This window comes from Garra rufa, chromosome 13, assembly GCF_049309525.1.
Source record: "Garra rufa chromosome 13, GarRuf1.0, whole genome shotgun sequence".
NCBI classification, from domain to species: domain Eukaryota; kingdom Metazoa; phylum Chordata; class Actinopteri; order Cypriniformes; family Cyprinidae; genus Garra; species Garra rufa.
In genome coordinates this window covers 38106043-38126845 of record NC_133373.1, presented here as the reverse complement: position 1 = coordinate 38126845, position 20803 = coordinate 38106043, and the positions used below count along the sequence as shown (strand labels likewise).

Here is a 20803-nt window from a genome sequence, read left to right as displayed (position 1 = left end):
ATACAAAACTTAGAGAGCTGCATTTTTATGATTATTAATGCATTATATTGTCATGGTGTATTCTCACTTCAAACATTCACTGTCTGATACGCTTACACAGCTAACAAGGATTCTTCTCAGAACGTTTAGACAAGGTTCTCTCGTATTTTTCCAGAAATTTTCACTATAAAGAACTTTTTTGCATTTGAAAGGTTCCATGGACATTCAAGGTTCTTCATGGAACCATCAATGCCAATAAAGAACCTTTATTTTTTAGTGTTTGTTCAGGGTTATCTGGTATTTACTAATGTTCTCAAAACATATTTATATATTGTTCATGGAACATTTTATTTCTGGATGTTTATCTAATGTTTTTTAAACATTATTACTTGTTTCAAATTGTTGAGAGAACATGCAAAAATAACATTCACATCATGTTTGCATGTGACCCTAACATGACATTTTTTTTTACATTAAAAAAACCCTGACATTTTAAAAGTAAAAAAAACATTCAAAAATAAAACTTTTAATGTAAAGAAATGATAGCTGTGAAAGTAAATTGTCAGCACAAAAATGTTATTCATGGAACATTTATTTCTGTATCATTTTAATTGGACGTTCATGTAACATTTTTTTTTTTTTTTTAATGTTACTACTTGTTTTAGAACATACAGTACATTACATTACAGTACAGTACATACAAACGTTTTTCAAACTTTAAAAAAAAACTATATTTTGGAATGTTCAGAGAACATTTAAAAGCAATGTCACTATAATGTTTGCAAAATTAAAAGAAAATGGAACATTCCCTTAAAGGGATAGTTCACCAAATTTAATTTAATTCTGTCATTAATGGCATTCCAACACAATTTAAGATATTTTTTAATGAAATCCGAGAGCTCTCTGACCCTGCATAGCCAGCAAGGGTACCACCAGATTACTCGACTTCAACAAAATAGTCCATGTGACATCAGTGGTTCAACCGTAATTGCATGAAGCTACCAGAATACTATTTATGTGCAAAAAAAAAAAATTAAATAACATCTTTATTCAACAATTCTTCTCTTCCGCATCACTCTACACTCTTAAAAATGAAGGTGCTTCATGATGCCATAGAAGAACCTTTTTTGTCTAAATGTTTCCATAAAGAACATTTAACATCGGAAGATGGAGGAGAAAAATTATTGTAATCATAGTTTTCGGCTCCGAAGATGAACAAAAGTCTGACGGTTTTGGAACGACATGAGGGTGAGTAATAAATGACGATTTTCTTTTTTGGGTGAACTATTCCTTTAATGTTCACATAAAAAAAATCAATAACACATTTTTAAAAACTGGAAGTTTTGAATGTTTAGAAAACATTTAGAAGTAACATTTTCAAGGAAATGTGTCAAAAGAGTCAAAAGTTTTTACAGAGGGGATTTTGGGCATCTCATTAAGTCAAGCCATAATTCAGAAAAAAACTTAGAACAGACAGAAAACACTATTTTTTTAACCATTTTTTGGGGAATAAAATGTTGTATAAAATCATATATGAGCATATCCCTCTGCAAAAACCTCCAGGATATAGACAGGAATAAACATGTCAAGTTTGTTGCGTGTAAGTGTTACTAAAGTGATTTACGGCTCAGTTCAGAAGAAAAAAATCATTTTGAGAAAACTACTTAAAATATGCATTGTAATTAAATATCTATTGACACAAGTGCTATAAAAGAAACAACTAACAGTGTTTTTTGGATGTTTTCTTTCCACTAGTCTGAAAAAAACACTTTATAAAAAAACAAAAAGCCCAAAATCTCAAACTTTATAGGTGCATGAAAAAACAGCGTTTTTGCCTGCAGTGTCTCCCCTTAATTACTAACACAGGTGAAATGTCTTTAAACATCCTGTGTTCCACAGTCATAAAAACGAGCAACATCAAACACCTCAGTTCAGATTCTTTATATTAAATTATGTCTGAATGAGACTTGAAGTGTATAAAGCTGAATAAACAGAACATCCATGGCTAAAATTAGACTTTTAATTTGGGTTCGAGAGAATTTAATGAGAACAACCGCAGTCAGAATAACAGCCGTAAGTCCGGGACAGAGCGCGCTAGGAAGAACATGAGTGTCAGCTAAACGCAGGCCTTTCTATCCGGACCAAAGCTGATTAAAACTTCCACAAGTGAACAGCAAAGTCACATTAAACCTTCGCTTAAATCTCTCTGGAGTTAAAAAAAAACAAAACTGCCTGACATGGAGTTAAAATCTCCTCAAAGCTCTTAGTACACACTTTAATGCACTTCAGTGCTGATTAACCAAAAACATGTGATAATTCCTGGTGGGTCATTAGTGGCGTCTCAAAGAACCTAAATATAATCCTCAAATGCTCAATCCAACAGCACTGGCACATGAAACTATGAATACACAAGCCATATAAATGCAAATTCAATCAAGCCCGAAATTATTCATACCCCTGGCAAATTCTGACTTAAAGTTACTTTTATTCAACCAGCTTTTTTTTTTTCGACTGGAAATGACACGGGCTTCTACGAAAAGATAATAAGACGATGTACAAGAGGCATCATTGTGGAAAAAAATATTTCTCAGCTTTTATTTACATTTGAACAAAAAGTAGCATGTCCAAAATTATTCATACCCTTTGCAAACTGTTACAGTCTATGGGAAAATCCAAAGTTCTGTACCATTCCAAATAGTCCAAGCTGTTCTAAAGCATCCTAATTACCCTGATTCATTGGGAAGAGCTGTTTTAATCAACTCAACAGGTGAAAAACAGAAGCTCTCTGCTGTTGGTTTGTGGACAGTCATGGCTAAGACAAAGGAGCTCACTGAGGACCTGCGGCTGCGCATTGTGGCTGCTCACAAGTCAGGAAAGGGCTATAAGACCATATCTAAATGTTTTGAAGTTCTAGTGGCTACAGTGCAAAGTATTATTAAAAAATACAAAATGTTCTGCACTGTGAACCGTGACACCTGTGCTGGCCAGGAGGATAGTGAGAGAGGTAAAAAAAAGAATCCAAGAATCTGGGCTCTGCTGGTGGCAACATCTCAAGGCAGACGGACACTGCACACCGCTGGGTTCCACAGACGCAGACCAAGGAGGACACCACTTCTCCAGATAAGGCACACAAAAGCCCGCTTGGTCTTTGCAAATGCTCATCTGGACAAAGAAGAAGACTTCTGGTCTTCTGTTTTATGGTCAGATGAAACAAAAATTTAACTGTTTGGCCACAATGATGTAGCCTTCATTTGGCGTAAAAAAGGAGAAGCCTTCAACCCTAAGAACACCATCCCCACTGTCAAACATGGAGGTGGGAACCTAACCTTTGAGGTGTTTTTCAGCCGGTGGACCAGGAACCTAATCACAGTAAACGGCTCCATGAAAAAGGAGCAATACTTCAAAATTCTCAACAACAACATCAGGCAGTCTGCAGAGAAACTTGGCCTTGGGCACCAGTGGACATTTCAGCACGACAACAACCCAAAACACAGCAAATATGGTGAAGAAATGGTTAGCAGACAAAAACATTAACGTTTTGCAGTGACTCAGCCAGAGTCCTGACTTAAATCCAATTGAGAATCTGTGGAGGGAGCTAAAGATCAGGGTGATGGCAAGGAGAACCTCCAACCTGAAAGAGTTGGAGCTCATCGCTAAAGATGAATGGGCAAAAATACCAGTGGAGACATGCAAAAAGCTGGTCAGCAATTATAGGAAGCGTTTGATTGCAGTAATAGCCAATAAAGGCTTTTCTATTGATTATTGAGAAGGTATGAATAATTTTGGACATGCCACTTTTTGTTTAAATGTAAATAAAAGCTGAGAAATATTTTTTTCCACAATGATGCCTCTTGTACATCATCTTATTATCTTTTGGGAGAAGCCTGTGTAATTTCTGGTAAAAAAAAAAAAAAAAACATGCTAGTTGAATAAAAGTAACTTTAAGTCAGAATTTGCCAGGGGTGTGGATAATTTCGGGTTTGACTGTATGTGCTATTCACAAGCTACTGCAAAGAACATCATGGTATGATCAGGGTAGTTTCATTATGCTGACCCGGTTCATCCGTCTGCTGCGGAGGTTGTGATCTGCTCTGTCAAGGCATTTGTCGAGACGCTCATCTCACCTGGCTCAGTGCAGTTCTTCTCCTCCGTCGCATTATCAGGTGAGGAGGACATCAGCCGTCGACCCCAGTGATCATCTGATTCCATATAAGACTCCTCCACAATCATACCATGACCTGCGGAAAAAAAAAAAAAAAAAAAAAAAAAAAACACTGGTCAAATCACTAGACAATAAAGAAGGAAAGTCAATTGGGGTTGGAACAACATGACAGTGAGTAAATAATGACAGGATTATCAATGATCAAATAAGTGAAACATCCCTTTAGCTCACTTTAGACTATAATTCTCAAAGATAAGTTATTACAAACCTTACAATTATTTAAAAGCACAATGACTATTTTTATCATATATTTTGGGGTTGCACAGTAACAACCAGCAACGATAATACATTTGTTTATGATATTAAAAACTAGTCTAGGAACTACTAATATTTTAGAAATTCTTTGAGGATATTTTAACTAACAAATGGTAATAAATCTGGTAAATTAATATCTTAAATGAATTTTACATGTATGAAATAATCATGTTAATTTAAATATTAACCATACATATTGTTAATATTAAATTAATATCCCTAAGGAATATTTTTTTTTACATATTCAATTCAATTCAAGTTTATTTGTATAGTGCTTTTCATGATACAACTCAAAAACATATATTAATATTAAATATTGATCATATTGTTTTAAATATTATATTGTTAAATTATATTATTGCAAATTAATGATTATTGTAATATCCAAAATGAATGAAATAGTATTCATATTATTTTAAATATTAAATAAACATTCATGTATTTAATTATAAAAATTATTAATTTGAATTATTGCAACAAATTTATTAAACTAATATTTTAAAAATTAATAATAGTACATGCATTACTAATAAATATTATTATACTTGGCCTTCACTTCACCTCACATTAAATATTAACCATAATAATTACAAATACTACGTTTTGTTAAATTATTGGAATTATATTATTAAATTAATATCTTGAAATAGACATGTGAATACTTGCAAAAGCAATATCATAATATTTTGAATAGATTTATACATATAAAAAATAATCATGTTAATTTAAATATTAAACATATTGTTAAATTATATTGAAAATAAACTATTCAGTTAATATTCTTAATGAATACCTTTATATATATTAATATATTTTTCCGTATTGTTTCAAAAATTAACTATACTTATTGTTGCATAATATTATTGCAAAAAATGATTACATTAATATCCTAAAAGAATTAAATATTATTAATATTATCTTAAATATTATATAACTATATCTATAAATATATTTATATATAAATAAATCTTAACATTAAATATTATTTCTACTACCATCAGCATAGAATTAAACAATAATGGCTTAATTTGTCATTCAAACAACTTTATCCACTATACAAGCCCAGAGCGCAGTTAAACCTCATTAGCATAAAAAAACAAAATAAATAGAGCAATAAAGCAGGTTCTTTAATGTGCTCTGCTTTAATGTAAATGAAAAATTTTGTTTTCTGAATTCCAGCAGCGTTTGCTTTAATCGCAGGGTATCTATTAAAGAAAACCGGCCTAAATTCAGTCCAAACGACTGTCCTGAATCACTGATGAGGCTGTTATAGAGCACCTGAGCATCTTGAGCTTCAGAACAAGCATATAAATAAAAGAAAGCGATTTTTACTTTCCTTCAAATGTTTCCGCAGTGTTTGGAAAATTATCTGAGATCAAACTAAAAGGCTTTTTAGACAAATCTAAGGCTATAATTAAGAAAAGCTAGGCTAAATAATATAATTAACATTTTAAATGTGAAAAAAACAAGGAGAGAGGAGAGTGACAGTATTGCATTTCTTTCCTCCTGAAGCTACAGAAGAAGAGGAGGAAAACAGGATTTGCCTGATTAGAAAGAGGGGGTTGAATATATCCCCCCGTCTTTGATCTTTCTTTCCTCAACCGTTATGAGAAAACATTCCCAATCCTACAAACACATGCTTTTAAGTTACTGTCATGAGCAGCCGTTTCTGACTGCGAGATAACAGATTTGCTTTTGTCTGGATGCTATCAGTGCAGAATAATCTTTTAAGCTCCTTGTTTTTATTGTAATTAATGTCTTTGTGTTCGATTCAGAAGGCTTGCATTTAATTTGAGTATTACATTTGGGTTTGAGAACGACACCTCAAATCGAGCCGCTTGCTTTTGCTTGTCTAGAAGATCAAACTTTTCACTTGGTAGATGATAGACATGCAGAACAAATCCCACAGACTTGGTTTACTCGCATATCTACAGGCTAGAGAGATTCGAGGAGTTCTGCATGCACATTTGGACAATTTCTATGAATTTTTAACCAGATTTGGAAGGCTGCTATAAAAGACTCAGATGAATAAATCTTGCATGAAATCTGAACACTTGTGCATCTGTGAACAAATAACAGAACATGCTGTATGACGCAGTGTTATTTTAGTATATGACTGTAAAAATGATATCAGTATATATCAGTAAGTCATGGCAACTTATGTTTTTACATTAACTTTTTTTACATTAAGTCATATGAAATTCAGCTTTTTTTTTAAGTCAGTTTAATGTAATTTAAGTTGAAATGGCTTGTACAGCCAAGCTGATTATACTTAAAAACCTAAGTTCAGTTGCTGCAATAATTTTTAACTTGAAATAAATGGATATTGAACTAGTTCTTATTTTTTATATTTTCCTTTTTGAAATTAATTTTAGTTACAATTTATACACACACACACACACACACACACACACACACACACACACACACACACACACACACACACACACACACACACACACACACACACACACACACACACACACACACACACACACACACACACACACACAGTATCTCACAAAAGTGAGTACACCCCTCACATTTCAGCAACCATTTTAGTATATCTTCTCAAGGGACAATACTATAGAAATGAAACTTGAATATATTTTAGAGCAGTCAATGTGCACCCTAAGTGATAACAGCAGTATGTTGTTTAATCATGCAAAGCCGCATGTCCTATTTGTCATGTTTATGTTTTTGTCTGCTTGCCAGGACCATACAAAGTTGTGTATCTTGTATTAGAGCAGTTAAAATGAGGTGCTTTAAGTGAAATTCTCTCATACTGACCACTGGATGTTCAACATGGCATCTCATGGCAAAGAACTATCTGAGGATTTGAGAATTAGAATTGTTGCTCTCCACAAAGATGGCCAAGGCTATTAGAGGTTCAGTAACACCCTGAAACCGAGTTACACTACAGTGGTCAGGGTCATACTGAGGTTTTCCAAGATGGGTTCCATCCGGAACAGGCCTTGCATGGGTCGATCAACAAAGTTGAGCACTCGTTCTGTGCGTCAGGTGCAGAACCTGGCTTCAAAAAACAGATGCATGAGTGCTGCCAGCATTGCTTTAAAGGTTGCAGAAGTAGAAGGTCAGCTTGTCAGTGCTCAGACCATACGTCGCACACTGCAACAAGTCGTTTTGCATAGGCATCGTCCCAGAAGGAAGCCTCATCTGAAGCTGGCTCACAAGAATACGTGCAAACGGTTTGCTGAAGACAACCTGTCCAAGAGCATGAATTACTGGAACCATGTCCTGTAGTCTTATGAGACTATAAAATAAACTTGTTTGGCTCAGATGGTGTCCAGCATGTGTGGTGATGCCCTGGTAAGGAGTACCAAGAAAATTGTGTCTTGCCTACAGTCAAGCATGGTGATGGTAGCATCATGGTCTGGGGCTGCATGAGTGCTGCTGGTACTGAAGAGCTGCAGTTCTTTAAGGGAAACCAACATGTACTGTACATTCTGAAGCAGAACATGATGCCTTCCCTCCAGAAACTAGGCTGAACGGCAGTTTTCCAACATGATAACGACCCCAAACACACCACCAAGATGACAACTAGCTTGGTGAGGAAGCGGAAGGTGATGGAGTGGCCAAGTAAGTCTCCAGACCTGAACCCTATTAAGCTCCTGTGGGGCATCTTCAAGCGTAAGGTGGAGAAGCACCATGTGTCTAACGTCCAGCAGCTCTGTGAGGAGTGGAAGAGGATCCCAGCAACAACCTGTGCAGCTCTGCACATTGACTATATCCAAGTTTAATTTCTATAGTATTGTCCCTTGAGAAGATATACTAAAATGGTTGCTGAAATGTGAGGGGTGTACTCACTTTTGTGAGATACTGTATTTAAATAAAATATTTTAAAATATGTTTTAAAAATATATTTTATTAATTTTAAATTTTTATTTCATTTTTTAATTTGGTTTTAGTTATTTTAGTGCATCAAGTGCATTAACTAAATTAAAATAGGAAATGTTTTCTCAGCAATTAGCTTGAAGTAGCTAGAAGTTTTGTATATTTCATTTTATTTCAGTTAACATTTATTTTATGTAATTATTAATTTATTTATTTATGTTTATTTTTATAGAAATGCATTGATAGTTAAATTTAAAATGTAGTATTAAAAAAAGAATTTAAAATTCCATTACAGGCTTTTTTTTCTCTTTTTTTTACAAATATAAATTAGTAAATGCTTGCCATTTCCTCTTTGTCCTAAAAATACAAAACGGACACAAAATTCCTCACGAAAATGAGTATTAAAGTAATAAAAGCTATTAAGCTAAATAAAATAAAGCTATTATGCCCATTAAAATCATATAGGGAAAATATTCCATATTCTACTCCATCCTGTGTGTGTGCATGTAAGATGCATGATATATCAAAAAACCCATAAAGCATCCCAAGCTTTTGATCAGTTGAATGATATGCATGTGCTGTGCAGCTCATATGGTGAAACCAGACGAATGTGACTTTCATTTGCCCCAGAGGAGTCAGACAGCACGCTTCACACACGTCCCTGACCATAAAAGACAAATCACTAGAGAATAGTGCATTAAAATCTGACCATGTGTGCATAACGGACCCAACATACCGTCTCCGTCTCACACTGCGGCATATGAGGCAAAGCATCGCCACAAACACACACACACATGCGCACACACACACAACCTCATGAGCTGACTACCTACACATATGATGAGCACACATGCAGTCTAGATGGGCGGCTCACAAGGTCTGAAGACACAGCCCTCGTGAAGCGACCCGTATCTATATGTGTCTCAGAAGAACAGGTGCGTCTGCCTCGATTATAGCTCATAGCACATAAACGCTGAAACACATCCAAGAAAGTGAAGGGCGAATATTTATAATTATGATTTGATGTGCATACATCTACACAGTGATGCACATTTCTAGATTTCATAACTGTCCATTTCATATTCCTTTATAATTTGTGTATAAGGTCATGCCAAAATGTATTAAAGTATGTGTGCAAAATTGCAAATGGGATTCGTAACATCATTTGGAAATAATGGGATCAAATCATGTCTAGAAAATTTCAGTGAACAAAATAAAATATATTAACATTAATAGGCCTATTATATAGCATATATAACATTATTATTATCTTAATTATAAATAAATAAAATTTAAATAATATTTTATATTAAGTAATAAATAATCTGTGAAGAACCCTGTTTTTTAATAGTTAATTGATCTCATTAACGGCACTAATTTATGACAGAAATTTAATTAGTAATGCTGTAAAGGATATGTGTGAGAGGGAGAAACAAAACAAAAATAGGATTATGTTTATTGACTAACAATCTTTAGATAACTGTAGAATTGCAGTAATAGTTTAATTTAAAATTAATATTAAAATGTTCATTTAAGAATCAGTACTGGTTAATTTATGATAGGAATTAGGTTAGTAATACTGTAAAATATGTATGTAAGATAGACAAATAACATTTTAAAAAAGAAAAAAAGAAAAGAAAATGTTTATAGAGTAACATTCTTAAGATAAATATAGAATTGCAGTAATAGTTCAATTTAAAATAAATATTAAATAGAGGATTTATTAAAGAATCCCAGTGCTGGTTAATTTATGATAGAAATTCAGTAAGTAATACTGAAAAAAAAATGTATGTAAGAGGGACAAATAAAAAAAGCTAAATTTTTTATAGAGTAACATTCTTAAGATAACTATATAATTCCAGTAATAGTTTATTTTAAAATAAATATTAAGAATAGAATTTAAAAATCCCAATGGTTAATTTATAATAGAAATTAAGTTAATAATACTGAAAAAATACGTATGTAAGAGAAAAAGATAAATATAGAATTGCATTGATAGTTTAATTTAAAAAGAATATTGAAAAGGGAATTTAAAAATTCCCTTATTGGATCATTTTTCTCAGCTGTCAGTCAAAAGCTATTTCTGACACTGAACACTTTTTAATATACTACTTTTCCCATTTATGAGTTTTACTGAACCAATAAGGGTTAATTATTGACGCGTATCCATATAGATGCATATCATTTTTGTTTTTCTGATTTGCATGAACTGCTGGACAGCTGTCAATTTCTGGTTGTTTTTAACCCGTCTATGTCAACTGCTATGTCAAAGTCAAATTTCCTTCTCCGCCTGCCCATCGTGATAGTGATCGCCGTTCTGTCTGGGACATCTGAGGGCTTTGATTGACACCCAGAAGCGGGTTGTGCTCGGAGACTCACCTGTCCTGGTCAGGATGGTCGACATGCCCCAAGCCACGAACAGAACACTGCAGACCAAACACACCTGCGCCAGCAGCATCTCCCTCCTCTTGCGCACTTTGAACATCTTGGCGATGATGGATTTCTTGGAGACCGTCGTCATGGTGCGGTCCTGATGCTGCTGCTCCTGATCCGCGGTGGTCATTGTCGAGCGCCGAAACGCGCGATGCGCAACCGGAGAGAGAGAGACAGAGAGAGCACGATCAGAGGTCTGGATCCAGAGAGAGCAGCGCAGAATCCCAGCCTTCACCGTCCCAGATCCCTGCTCTCATCAGATTCCTCTCCGCCGCATTGCAACAACGCTGGAAACGTTAAATTCCTGCTTGCACGCATCCTGCGGCGCCGCATGCGTCGGATCGCACTGTGAATAACATCGCTCTCAGGTGATGTCCTTTGGTCCCTCTGCTTGCCAAAGCATTCCCGCTCTTTTCATCTGGAACGTCGGGAACTTTGTGCTCCTCTGGTGTCCACCGGAGACACGTGACGCGCTGCGATCCGCTGCGTTCACGGCGATCCGGCTCAAGTGACGCGTCACCGGCACCAACCGAGAGAGTGACAGCAGTTCATATGAGCACTGACATGTTATCATGTGCGTGTATACTTTCATTAATGCTGATATTCCACATCTGGAAGTCTGTGAATATGCACATAGTAAATTATTACTATACATCTAATTAGAAAGTTCCAAATGTTAATACTGATTTAAAGCTATTAATTTCGATGTGTTTATACAATTCCAAAAGTACTATTTTACAAAAGCACATTTTAAATGATTCTAAAAGTGACAGTAAAGACATTTAAAATATTACAAAAGATTTCTGTTTCAAATAAATGCTCCTTCTAACTTTATCAAAGAATCCTAAAAAATAAAATGTATTAGAGTTTTCACAAAAAATATGAGGCAACGCAACTGTTTTCAACATTAATAATATGTTTCTTGAGCAGCAATCAGCATATTAGAAAGATCACTGAAGACTAAAGTAATGATGATGAAAATACAGGTTTGATCACATTACATTTTAAAATATATTCACATAGAAACAGTTATTTTAAATTGTAAAAATATTTTTAAAAAATTGGCCATTTTTACTATATTTTTAATCCAATAAATGCAGCCTTTGTGAGCAGAAGAACATAAAAACATAAAAAAAAACTCTTTGGTTAAATACCCACAGTGTCACACCAAGGGTGTGAATGTGTGATAAGGTCAAATATAAAAGTGTGTGATGTTTTGTTAACATCTACCTTTATTTTAGTAACAATGACCTTGAAGGTCACACGATGATTTCAGACATGCTTCAGCTAGACATATACAATCTGCACTGCTATTAAGTGTCACACTTCATATTGTCACCTCATATCTCCTCTATAAGCTATTTATGAGCCTATAAATAAAACAGCAGTGTCATTTTGTGCAATACGCATTTACCTAGACATCCAAATTGCGACAAATTCCTAATAGAAAATAATTGTATTTTTAAATCTATTAGAGGAAAAAAAACATTGCATGAAATATTTTATAAACCACACACACACACACACACATATCTATATATCTCAGTGTCCTTGTTCCAGGTCTGCTGTCCTTTACTGTCACAGTCCTGTTCAGCAGACAGAATCCACTCCTATTAAGCAGCTTTAATAATGCCAACGTTTGCCTTAATTAGCCCGATTCATTGTTCAACTATAATTGCTCACCGTGTTCAATTAAATGCTGGTCAAGTTCGTGATAATGGAAACTTTTCATTCTCACTTGCCATACAATTACGAAGAGTACATACACACAGAGGAACGTGAGATGTGACCTCCAGAGAAGGATGACATTCACAGCCTCACCGTCATGATGAAATATTAGACTAGAAAAACACCTGGATACATCAGCATCATTCCGCTCAAGATCACACAGATGTCCTAGCAGAGAATCCAAATAAATATCAACATCATCCACTAACAAACACACAAACATAATAATGATATGTTCAACATTACAGCTGTAGTTTTATTATAGCCATACCCAACGCACATCTTTTTTTTTTTTTTCTTTTTTGCTTGTGCCACCATTGTTTAATAAACAAATTTTCTATTCAAATGTTTGAGAGTTGATAAGGATTGGTTTTAAAATATGTCTCTTTTGCTCACCAAGGCTGCATTTATTTTTGATTAAAAATACAGTAAAAACAGTAATAATGTAAAATATTATTTGAAAAATGTTTTCTAAGTGAATATATTTTAAAATGTAATTTATTCCTGTGATCAAAGCTGAATTTTCAGCATCATTACTCCAGTCTCATGTCACAGGATCCTTCAGAAATCATTCTAATATGCTGATTTGCTGGATAAGAAATATTTCTAATTATGAAATGATTGATGAGTGATGCATTTCTTTTTTCCAGGATTATTTGATGAATAGAAAGTTCAAAAGAACAGCATTTATTTGAAATAGAAACTTCTGTAACATTATAAATGTCTTTAACGTCACTTTTGATCAGTTGAATACATCTATCTTAAGTCTCTTAAAATATTTTACTGACCTCAAAACAGTAGTGTATTTAGTGGATTTTCGATTAAATAAATCTTTGGTGGGCAGAAGAAATGTTTTTCAAAAAGATTTTTTTTTTTTTTTTAATCTTACCGTCCCCAAATTTTGAACGCTAGTGTGCATTTTCTTTTTGTCTTTCCAATATTTTTTGGCACATCCCGAATACACCTGCAAAGTCAAAAACATTTTAAGACTTTAAAAATAGGTACAATGTGCTCTGTTTACAAGCTCACGCATTTGATTATTTTGTTTGCAGGGGACAACATTTGCGTGTCCTCGTCATATGGAAATATAATGCAAATGATGTGAGGAAGTAAAGCTTCATGAGCCAAATTGAAAACAAGCTCTGAATCTATTTATTGTTTAGATTATTCAAATGGATTTCACTTTAAGGATACTATGGTTCTAAGGCGCTGTATGTCATTTCTTGACTGTGCTAAAGCATAAAAATACTATATGTTTGCAGATTTTTAGAAAACATGCTAACTTCACAAACTCTTTTCTTCAAAAACAATCAAACAGCCAGTTATTCTACTTTGAAATGTGCATTTCATGTCAGAATGTCTGTTTTTGTTTTGGTGTGTGTGACTCCGCCCAGTGCCAGTTTACCCAATAGTATTTGAACAGCCAGGGTTGCCAGTTAGTGGAAAACACAGCATAATGCAGCCATGGAAGCCCGCAAGCAAACTGAATCAGAGATCACAGATTCTACCCAACCTAAAAAGCCTCAGGATCCATATAAAAAGCTATTTGACCAGAGGAATATTAAAACATGCATAAATCAACTTAACTTACAGCGTAAGGCTCGTCCCCTTTCATTGTGAGTTACTCGCTCCTTTTGCGAAAGGGTGTCTAAACTCAGCCCTGGAGGGCCACTATCCTGCAGAGTTTAGCTCCAGCTCTAATTATACACACCTGCCAGGAGGTTTCTAATATGCCTAAGACCTTGATTAGCTGGTTCAGGTGTGTTTAATTTGGTTTTAGCTAAATTCTGCAGGACAGTGGCCCTCCACAAGCAGGATGGGACGCCTCTGTGTTTGCATGTCCTCAATCTGGCAACTCGCATTAGTGTGCAGTCTGAGAAGGACGTGTTGGAGAAACAACCAAAACCATTATTTAGCTGTCAATATGTGACCCTGAACCACAAAACCAGTCTTTTTGAAACTGAGATTTATACATCATCTGAAAGCTAAGTTTGTTAGGATAGGACATGTTGGATGAGATACAACAGTTCGAAAATCTGGAATCTGAGGGTGCAAAAAAATCGAAATATTAAGAAAACCACCTTTAAAGTTGTCCAAATGAAGTTCTTTGCAATGCATATTACTAATCATTAAATTAAGTTTTAATATATTTACGGTAGCAAATTTACAAATATCTTCATGGAACAAAATCTTTACTTAATATCCTAATGATTTATGGCATAAAAGAAAAATCGATAAATTTGACCCATACAATGTATTTTTGGCCATTTCTACAATTATACCCGTGCTACTCACGACTGGTTTTGTGGTCCAGGGTCACATATTACATACTTTTAATAAATGTTCACTAATATGTTCTTTGAGGAACCAAAAAATAGTTCTTCTATGGCTTCACTTTTATAACCTGTTAAAGGTGCACAACATTAGCATAAAACAGTAACAAATTCCATGCTTGACTGTAGGCAATACACAATGTTCTTGGTACTTGGTCACCAGGGCATCACCACACATGCTGGACACCATCTGAGCCAAACAAGTTTATCTTATAGTCTCATCAGACCACAGGACATGGCTCCAGTAATTTATGCTTTCGGACAGGTTGTCTTCAGCAAACTGTTTGTGAGCTTTCTTGTGAGCCAGCTTCAGATGAGGCTTCTTTCTGGGACGACGCCTATGCAAACTGACTTGTTGCAGTGTGCGACGTATGGTCTGAGCACTGACAAGCTGACCTTCTACTTCTGCAACCTTTAAAGCAATGCTGGCAGCACTCATGCATCTGTTTTTTGAAGCCAGGTTCTGTACCTGACGCACAGAACGAGTGCTCAACTTTGTTGATCGACCCTTGCAAGGCCTGTTCTGAATGGAACCCATCTTGGAAAACCTCTGTATGACCCTGACCACAGTAGTGTAACTCGGTTTCAGGGTGTTACTGAACCTCTAATAGCCTTGGCCATCTTTGTGGAGAGCAACAATTCTAATTCTCAAATCCTCAGAGAGTTCTTTGCCATGAGATGCCATGTTGAACATCCAGTGGTCAGTATGAGAAAATTGTACTTAAAGCACCTCATTTTAACTGCTCTAATACAAGATACACAAGTTTGTATGGTCCTGGCAAGCAGACAAAAACATTAACATGATGAATAGGACATGTGGCTTTGCATGGTTAAACAACATACTGTTATCAGTTAGGGTGTACTCACATTTGTTGCCAGCTATTTTGACAATAATGGCTGTATGTTGAGTTATTTTCAGAGGACAGTAAATCTATACTGCTATACAAGTTTAATTTCTATAGTATTGTCCCTTGAGAAGATATACTAAAATGGTTGCTGAAATGTGAGGGGTATACTCACTTTTGAAATACTGTAAATAGTGTCACTATTCGTTTAACATTGAGTTGGAGTCATTTGATTTGCTCTTCTGTCTTACTCTATGTCTTCGGTCGTCTGTGTCTCAGGACGTCATGAGATGTCCATGGCTCTGGCACAGGAACTAACACTTCTCTGATCTCGTGCCACAAGTGCCCAGCAGCGGATAAATCTGTTTAGACGACGTCTGGCGGACCTGCATGAGACCTGCTGATAGAGAGCAGTCGACTGCTGTTGCTGGACAGTAATGATGAATTTCACACCAGAGTCAAGGTCTTCATGGATAATGAAAAAATAAGTTATATTTTCAGATGCAAATGCCTATTTTAGAAAAATTATGATTTTTCTTAAAATTGTAATCACAGTTATGATGAATTATGTTATTTCCATGACATATAAGCCTGTCGTATTTAAATTTTGGATTCTACCTATGATAAAGCTGTGCTGTGTTAAGTTTTGTGGAGGAGAGCCACTGGTAAGAAGCCTTTGAGCTGTGTTTATGATCAATATACATAACAGTGACTGTGAAATATGTATTTTAGGTATGGAAATTGAGTTATTTTGAGGACATCGCACTAATTAGGGCTCTGTGGAGTCAAAACAGGGCTGCATATACTTGCAAAAGAATTGGAGTATTGCAAAAGAAAAAAAAGTTTTGCAAAGGACAATGAAAGTATTTAGAAAAAAAATCAATGTGCTTTTTGAAAACCAAAATAAAGAATTGCAAAAGAAAATGAAGTATTGCGAGAAAAAAATATGTTTTGCAAACCCAAAAGAATTGCAAAATACAATTAAAACCCAATTAATTCCCTTGATGAAAGAGAAAAAAGATATTGCAAGATCACACTTGACTGAAAGGCAAAATAAAGGCAGCACATAAATTAGGAGCTATAGCCATGGAAAATATTCGTTGCTCCATTTCATTTATATTTTGCTCTTCTTTGTTTTTTTGGTTTGCAAAACTTTTTTTTAATTCTTGCAATACCTAATATATATACTGTATATATATTTTTTTTTTCTTTGCAAAAAGAACATTTACTTTTTTCAAAATACATTAATTTTTCATTGCAAAACTTAATTTTCTTTTGCAATACTTCAATTCTTTTGCAAGTATATGTGGCCCTGTTTTGACTCCGTACAGCTCTTTTCAACTGTCATAGACAAGTTTTGTCACACAAAACTAGCAACCCTGGCTGTATGATGCATAGCAGATGCTTTCAGTTTAGTATAGCGTATGTTTTCCAACTGAACTAAATTATTTTTATTTCTATCCACCTTATTATTATTAAACAATAAAACAGTTTGCTCTGCAAACCAGTGTTCATAAGTAAGACAATACATTAAAATAATAAGGCAAGACTCACCAATTTGCAAAATCAAGCAGCAAAACAAGCTGATTTCAATACTTCACATATAGTGGCTAAAAAAGTATCAATTATCAATCAGATGACAGAAGGCATGAAGTTTATATAGTGTGCAACAGCTGTTCAGTGGTTTTGATTATTCTTAGGCTTTAGAAATGTGCACTTGATTGTTTTACTTCAGTGGTTCTACTATAAAACAATATTTTTAACAATTTTATCTTGGGAAATGGCTCATATTTTCTCAGGTGCAATGAGATGCAGGCATGTTTTTGATGTCACAGACAGTGCAAACACACGCAGGGCTTCCGGTCCCACCGGTATGCTCCAAATTTAATACATCCACAAGCTCTTGCATCACTGGCAGGAAGATAAAATATTCATCATAATCACGAACCGCAGTCACGGCGGTGTGGTGGGGTTTGTTTGGACGGCACACGAGCACACGTTCACAGAATAAACCGTGTCAGAGGAAGACGGGCCGGCGGCTTGTGCCAGATTCATTACACGCTAAACATCACCCCTCCAACGCTAATGATTACAAACCTGCAGGCCGAGAAACACTGACCTTTAGCGCTGGCCTCCCAGTCGCATCTGCTCACCATCACATTTAGCTGAGGAAGAACAGGACCAGTATGAATATTGGACTGTTTATGTATACAGAAACTCTAAATGTGTATTTATAGACTCGGTTTATTGCAGCTGCTTGCTAATTTAAATGAAAATCCTATCTAACAAGTTCTATTTGTTAACTACTAGGGTTCACTGTAAAAAATAAATACATAAAATAACAGTAAAAGTACTGGTAGCTCATTTCCAGGACATTATCTATTATTTTTTACAGACCTTCTGTTAACACTAAAACACAAAATGTGCTCAATTCAATTCAAAATTCGAATTTCAAAAATATAAATTCAAATTTTACATGTTACCTCATCATTTACTCATCCTCATGCCAGAAGAACATCCTTTCCACTGTTTTCAATTGGGAATCTGACAAAAAAAAAGCATCATTAAACAACACAAAAACATGTATACATACTGTATACAGTTGAAGTCAAAAGTTTACACACACTTTGCAGAATCTGCAAAATGTTTATTATTTTACCAAAATAAGGGGGGATCTTACAAAATGGATGTTATTTTTTTTATTTAGTACTGATCTGAATAAGATATTTCACATAAAATGCGCTTACATATAGTCCATATAAAAACAATAATAGCTGAATTTATAAAAGTTTACATACACTTGATTCTTAATACCTGAATGATCCACAGTTGTGTTTTTTGTTTAGTGATAGTTGTTCATAAGTCCCTTGTTTGTCCTGAACAGTTAAACTGCCTGCTGATTTTAAGAAAAATCCTTCAGGTCTCACAAATTCTTTGGTTTTTCAACATTTTTGTGTATTTCAACAATGACTGTTTGATTTTAAAGATCCATCTTTTCACACTAAGAACAACTGAGGGACTCATATGCAACTATTACAGAAGTTTCAAACGCTCACTGATGCTTCAGAAGAAAACATAATGCATTAAGAGCCGGGGGGTGAAAACTTTTGAACATAATGAAGATGTGTACATTTTTCTTATTTTGCCTAAATATTATATTCAGAAGTTACAGAAGATACTTGCATGTTTCCTAGAAGACAAAATAAGTTAAATTTACCCGATCTTCAAATTCAAATTCAAAAAGTTTTCACCCCCTGGCTCTTAATGCATCGTTTTCCCCTCTGGAGCATCAGTGAGAGCTTGAACCTTCTGTATTAGTTGCATATGAGTCCCTCAGTTGTCCTTAGTTTGAAAATCATAAAAGTCATTGTTGGAAAGGGTTCAAATACACAAATGAACCAAAGAATTTGTGGGATCTTTTATGTGAAATATTTTTTCAGGTCAGTTCTAAATAAAAAATAACATGCATTTTGTATGACCCCTCTTATTTTGATAAAATAAACATTTTGCAAGGTTTATGTACTCCATTTACCGGAACTGTAAATGTACTTATGTGTCAGTAAATATGAAAAGTTGCACATTTGTGGCTGTTATGTGTTATTATATCATGTATTGTTTACCTAAAATAGAGTGTTTCAATTCAACCACTCACTGTCTTAGCTGTGTGTAGAAGAAACGCTGGGGTTGAAGAGGGTAACCTTTTCTCAGACAAAGACAAACCACAAAGGTTATTACTCAGAGAAAGAGCCCATTTAATCTGCGGTGACGGCATCATCGTGATAAAGACAGTAACAAACGGTTTGTTTGTGTCTCTATTGCAGTTCAGTGCAGAAGAGCTCTAAATGAATTCACCTTGAGAACAATCACAAAACCCACAGTATTCTTTAAAGTACCTTGGAGTGCAATGCAAATACGATTTTATGGGAATGCAGAGTCATTTAAAACCAATTTAATACCCTCTAACCATCTTAAAATTTTGTTTTATATAATCTTCAAGAAACTGAATAACCATTGTGACTAATTATTATACATTTTTATATGTATAATTATATATTAATTTTTTAAAATAATTTTCTAACTTCTGAAACTACTAATTCATTATTTCAGAATAGAAATATTAGAAAAAATTTGAAATATTACTATGGTTTTAACAAGAGTCAGGATTGACAGGGAGTGGTTTTCATTCTCTTGCATTTTACATTATTGCTCCTCTCTTTTTTTATATAGAATATTATCTAATATCTGCACTGCCACATTTCTCTCTTCCAGAAAAATGACAGTGTCACCTTACCCACAATGCACTATGTTTGCATGTTGTATAATATTGATAAAGCAGGGCATAATTCATTCTTCCTGCAGAAACTGACAGCTATTTCTGTATTTTCCTGCATATCGCAAACTCCATCACCTCAAGAACAAATGTTCAGTTGATCATCTGCAATTCAAGCACATGGTGGATATTATCAGTGGTTATACATCACATATTTAACTAACTATGATTTTAACAGGTTAGTGTCAGTATATATGCATGAGAAAATGGACTGAACTGAAAGTACATAGGAATGTACTGCAAAAAAAATACCATGGCATTTCCCAAAAATGAGACCAACAATGCAAATTTGATTTTGAATGGTTATGCACTGAAAAACAAAATGGTGTTTTTCCCAAAACTGGAATAATATATTAAATATAAATGGAAATTACCACGGTACGATGTCCCACATTTCCACTGATTTGCTGTAAGGAGGAGGAAAATGTTATCAAGCACGATTTCATTCTGCTGACTGTGGTTGAAATCACGAGCGGAGGGTTTGATTAGTGCCTTCACTAGCGGCTAATGCTGCCCACATTCACACATCATTAGTTTTAATCTTACGACCAACACAAACCATCCAAATGTTAAAACTGTTTGCAAAGGCAAGCATGCACTCAGAACACCTTAGCAACTGCATAGCAACCATCCCGAACACGGTCACTTTTGCAAACAGAAAATGCAAAAAGCTTTCCCTTAAACTACAGTAGCCTACACTGTCTGGTTTTGGATGAGGATTGTGAGTAAATCGATGGAGCTTTGAGCTGGCCGACCATTAAATGATCCCACACGCAATGATACCATTCACTGGCTCCAAACTACTGCTTCGATTATCCGTGGG

The 20803-nt window shown here is 34.8% G+C and overlaps 1 protein-coding gene across 1 annotated transcript in view; it reads right to left on the bottom strand.

Annotated features, from left to right (window-relative positions):
• slc24a4b (solute carrier family 24 member 4b) overlaps window positions 1-11075 on the bottom strand; it is a 41328-nt gene extending 30253 nt beyond the window's left edge. Inside the window, exons 1-2 of the mRNA XM_073816488.1 lie at window positions 10691-11075; window positions 4104-4217 (exon numbers count right to left, since the gene is read on the bottom strand). Coding sequence (XP_073672589.1) covers window positions 4104-4217; window positions 10691-10874 — 298 coding nt within the window. The 5' untranslated portion in view covers window positions 10875-11075. The remainder of the gene's footprint in view (window positions 1-4103; window positions 4218-10690) is intronic.
• Between the last annotated feature and the right edge of the window lie 9728 nt (window positions 11076-20803).